Source organism: Macrobrachium nipponense, chromosome 5 (assembly GCF_015104395.2).
Source record: "Macrobrachium nipponense isolate FS-2020 chromosome 5, ASM1510439v2, whole genome shotgun sequence".
NCBI lineage: Eukaryota > Metazoa > Arthropoda > Malacostraca > Decapoda > Palaemonidae > Macrobrachium > Macrobrachium nipponense.
In genome coordinates this window covers 132542256-132547255 of record NC_061107.1, presented here as the reverse complement: position 1 = coordinate 132547255, position 5000 = coordinate 132542256, and the positions used below count along the sequence as shown (strand labels likewise).

Below are 5000 nucleotides of genomic sequence, written 5' to 3'. Positions count from 1 at the left end.
AGTCAAGGTTAAGATCCGATGCCTAACGTTTAACACAGAATAAACAGTAAAAAAAAAATATATATATATTTTTTTGTTTTTTTTCATCTGTCCATCCACCTGTGGTGTTTTTGTATGGTAACACTGCATACATTCAGCTTACATTCAACGATTATAATAATATGATATTTCGAGTATTAACGGTGTAATTCGCATACAGTAAATTATTACAACACTTTTCAGTTGTAAATGTACACCCAGTTATCCTTTTATTTACCAAAAACTTATAAATAGTGTAACTATCTAAAGTCCGGGACGCAGTGTTACTATACAAAAACAGTAATGCTTGCTTCATGTTATGACCCGATGACTAACGTTAAAAAGGAGAATAAATCTGTAAGTAAAGAAATATCTACTAATATTGCTTCAGGTTACGATCTGATGACTAATGTTCAACACAGAATAAATCCATAAGCAAACAAGAAAAAAGAAATAGTATTCCCCCGGGTTACGATCCAAGGGCTAATGTTGAACGCTGAATAAATCGATACAAAAAATATTTACTAATATTGCTTCGGTTTACGATCTAATGACTATCGTTAAACTCACGATGAATCGACAAAAAATTACTAATGTGATTAAAGTCTTTTAATGCATTGGCCATAAAATATCAATTCAGTACTAGCGACGTCCCCAAGACAAGATCGTAACTTTCAAACGAATGCTTCAAACGAGGGCAGGCAAACGAATGTACTAAACTAACTAAGTAAGGACAGGACGCCCCAGCGCAATTCTGCAGTGCTGGCAATATCCTCTGAAGTTACGATAAACCTTCGACGTCAAGGACGGAGCCCAGTATTGATAGTTTAGGACCGGACCTAAATCGAGGTCCTTTTTCTCTCTCCTCCTCTTCCATTAGCCGCAATAGACGCCGCTAAAAGACGTTCGTGTGTCGAAACTATTTAATGCGATACATTTTCTATGTATTTTGTCGTCTATGGATACAACATACAATTTACAAAGACATGTAGAGCGAGGGGTGAGGGAGGGGATACAGGCCGCCCCTAATCCATGTAATGGAGGCTCGCGTCGATGAAATATGCCGGGTCCAAATATAGAAATGTAATTTAGCACCGCCGAGGTCCAAAATAAGAATGCAACCGCAACATAATTGTCCTGCGACATTGTAAAAAGCAGGAAAGGGACTCACAACACAAGATGAAAACGTGAACACACTGCAGACAGCGAAAAGGTTTGCGAGAGAGAGAGAGAGAGAGAGAGAGAGAGAGAGAGAGAGAGAGAGAGAGAGAGAGAGTCATGATTTCAATAGGAACTTTACGCTGGTTTTTTTTTTCGTGACAGACATGCACATACTACGTTGCTTAGTGATAATTTCGGGCTCCAGTTTGTAGAATTACATAATTACCGTTATGAGATTAAGTTGAAAATTAGGATGGGAATGAATATATATATATATATATATATATATATATATATATATATATATATATACATATATATAAAAAATATATATATATATACATATACACACACACACACACACACACATATATATATATATATATATACATATATATATATATACTACATATATATATATATATATATACATATACATATCACACACACACATATATATATATACATATATATATATACATATATATATATACATATATATATACATATATATACATATATATATATACATATATATATATACATACATTGTATATATATATATATATATATATATATATATGAGAGAGAGAGAGAGAGAGAGAGAGAGAGAGAGAGAGAGAGAGAGAGAGAGAGAGAGACTTTCGACTCTTAAGAACTTTTATTTATTTATTCATTCATTCTTTCGGGACGGGACAATTACATACCTGGCTTAGTGATGATCTTGGGTTCCAACTCGGTGAGGAACGTGGCTGTGTCTGCACCAGCCTGAGCCGGGAGCAGCAGCAATAGTGCAACGGAGAGAAGGGATAAGAGGCGTGAAACGAGGGGCGGCGCCAGGGTCCGGCTTTGGGGTGCCAAGCCCTCCATGGGGAGGGGCACCGCGGATCCTGGGCCCAACATCACCAGCTATGGATCATGGTCCTGCAAAGAAAAGAAATACAGTATGTATTAGTTTGTATGCATTAATATATACATGCGCATGCAAGGGTAGACGTTACATTTTTCAAAATTTATTCTTCGCCATCCACCAGCTGTTCACATAAAACACAATTTCTAAAACATAATTAAACGTGGTTTATACATTTTAAAATCATATTTCTCCCATCATTTCTGGGTGAAGATCAAAACTACAAAATCGTGATACAGAATCAATACATAAAACTGTACCATCAGTCCAATCCTTCGATTACTGACATAAAAAATCGTAATTATAGTCCCCCCCAAAACTGAAAATTCCACAGAACGTCAAAGACAATGATAACGCAATTTCTTCCTAATCAAATGATCAACAACATAGTAGGTCTCGCAAAGAACTTGACATCGAAGCAGAACGACTCCTACATGCACTCTCATTTATTGCAAGATACACTATTATAAACCTATGTATACGTGAGTGAATTTACATGATCGGTTATATACATATACCTATCTATACAAACAATCTAGTTTGCGAAATTCATTTACTACTCTATAATACATGATACAAGTCAACCTTAGTACACTCCAAAGTATGTATAAACACAAATGAAACTACATGTTAAACTCCAATTTGTTTCGAAATTTACTGTCTGAGAGAGAGTTACAAGGACTAGGATGTCTCAAAGACCTGCCAGTCCATCCGAGGAGACATCGTGTGCTCACTTATCTCTGGGATCAGGTTTTACTGTTCATTCACAGTGTCCTAATGATTTTGTCTAGCTTTCGTTTAAACTCTTCCACACTGTTGCTGTTTACAAGAGAGAGAGAGAGAGAGAGAGAGAGAGAGAGAGAGAGAGAGAGAGAGAGAGAGAGAATTTTTTTTTCATAACACTGGTTCTATGTCACACTAGCCAAGTACTGTTATAAAGCATTCAGTGACGATAGACTATTTCTGAGACGAAGTCCGAAGTTGGCTCCAAGTAGCCAAAAGTGACGCGTCTTAAAACAGCGATGGAACAAAATTCCCAAGCTTCACTCCAGTGTTTACAACGGTCATATATCTTTTTATTCGAGCTGAATGTAGATTGAATTTTCAAGTGTTACCGTTTCCCAGCTATATTGCTACTCAAGCTCTGAAGATATTCTCCATCTGACCAGTGTAAAGAATAGCTTTGAGACTACTGACCTGGCGTTTGGGAACAGAAATATAAAACACTGAACTAGAGAGGTCTACTAGCTACTTCAGCAGTACCAAATGTTCTATAAAATTGGCTGCGTTGGAAGAAAAAAACAAAAAACAAAACTCCATTTACAATTTTTGACGATATTGCTCTCGAAAAGAATATTACCAACCCCGACGACACTCTCTCTCTCTCTCAACTGAATGCATGTGATCCTTAATCGACTTTCCTTGAGATGAAATTAGCCACAGTAGCCTACTGCATAAAAAATTATTAAAATTCACTCTAAGAAACTGTCATTAAACATCAGCAATCACTTTTTTTCTTCTTCTTCCTCTTTGCTCCTTGTACTTTCTCTAGAAGAACTTTCACTAAACAACAAATCCCAGATTCCAGTCGGCTATTAGATTCGCCACCAAAACTCAAAGATTGCAGCTCTGAGAGAGAGAGAGAGAGAGAGAGAGAGAGAGAGAGAGAGAGAGAGAGAGAGAGAGAGAGAAAAGAATCATATGATGACTCCTAGCTAGTCAGTCGGGCTGCTCAGCAAATTGCCATTTGCGATGATGAGCAATTAAAGGTAACTGGGAAATGCTGATGACGCAACGCTATTACCCGCCATTACCATAACTACCACGAAGACGCTCGTTAAGGAAACTCTTAGTGCAGTCGTAAAGACAAGAGGTAATTAAATGCTATGGCCGTATCATTATATCTAACACTGACAAAGTATCTCCGCGCATCAACAGTTAATCAGCCGTTACCTTGCAGGAGAAATCATATTCCACCTCAAGAATAATGGCCTTCATTTTACACATCATCCACCTTAATGAATGTTGCCTGTGTGAAAACTCCGTAGCCAAGCACAAACAAAACGACTCCCATTGTGTGTACACACAACACGTCAAGGATACCCTTTCACACACTCCCTTTGAAACCGGACATTAGAAATGACAAATTAGGGCAGAAGTCGAATGTGAGAGCAATAAATAAGGAATCTTTTCCCAGTGTCGACATCGCCCCCGAAAGAAACGAATTTGGGTGTCTGCCCCCAGGCTGCGAGAGGTTGATGAACAGCCAATTTCGTGTTCATAATTCTCACATATTTTCCCAGAAGCTTGAAAGTGAAATCTATGCTCCTCCTTTCTGGCTTATGGCCCACCTAGAGCCAAATTTCATGAAGCAATGATGCAACAACGTGTTTCATCGTAGCCAAAGCATGAAAGATGATTGTGACTTTTGAGAATTAAAGCTTTGTAAAATTGGGAAAATATATAAACTTATTTATTTGTATTTGTTTGTATGGTGTTTTTACGTTGCATGGAACCTGTGGTTATTCAGCAACGGGACCATCGGCTTTACGTGACTTCCTAACCACGTCGAGAGTGAACTTCTATCACCAGAAATACACATCTCTCGCTCCTCAATGGAATGGCCGAGAATCGAACCAGCGACCACCGAGGTGGGACGAAAACACCATACCAACCACGCCACCGAGGCGCTAAGAAAATAATAAAAGGACTCACTCCGGAGTAAAATGAAAATGCTAAATAGTAATAAATCAGAGATATTATCCAAAGAGACTTTTTATTTTGATCTCTCCTTCCTTTCTATTAATTCATGAGACACAAATGACACATACTTCCATAACGGGAGTAAATTCCTTTCTTAATAGTTTACAAGTGGACGCGTGCTCAAGTACAGTGACTGGAAAACAGCCAC

General features: G+C 37.8%; 1 protein-coding gene across 7 annotated transcripts in view; it reads right to left on the bottom strand.

Moving 5' to 3' along the window:
• Positions 1-5000, bottom strand: part of LOC135215651 (semaphorin-1A-like) — a 413230-nt gene that overhangs the window by 362772 nt on the left and 45458 nt on the right. For all 7 annotated transcript variants that reach the window (XR_010314748.1, XR_010314749.1, XM_064250573.1 and 4 more), the window contains exon 2: positions 1887-2103. Coding sequence is in view for 5 of the 7 variants with exons in the window: in XM_064250573.1 (XP_064106643.1) it covers positions 1887-2082 (196 nt within the window). In the remaining 2 variants the exon portion in view is untranslated. The remainder of the gene's footprint in view (positions 1-1886; positions 2104-5000) is intronic.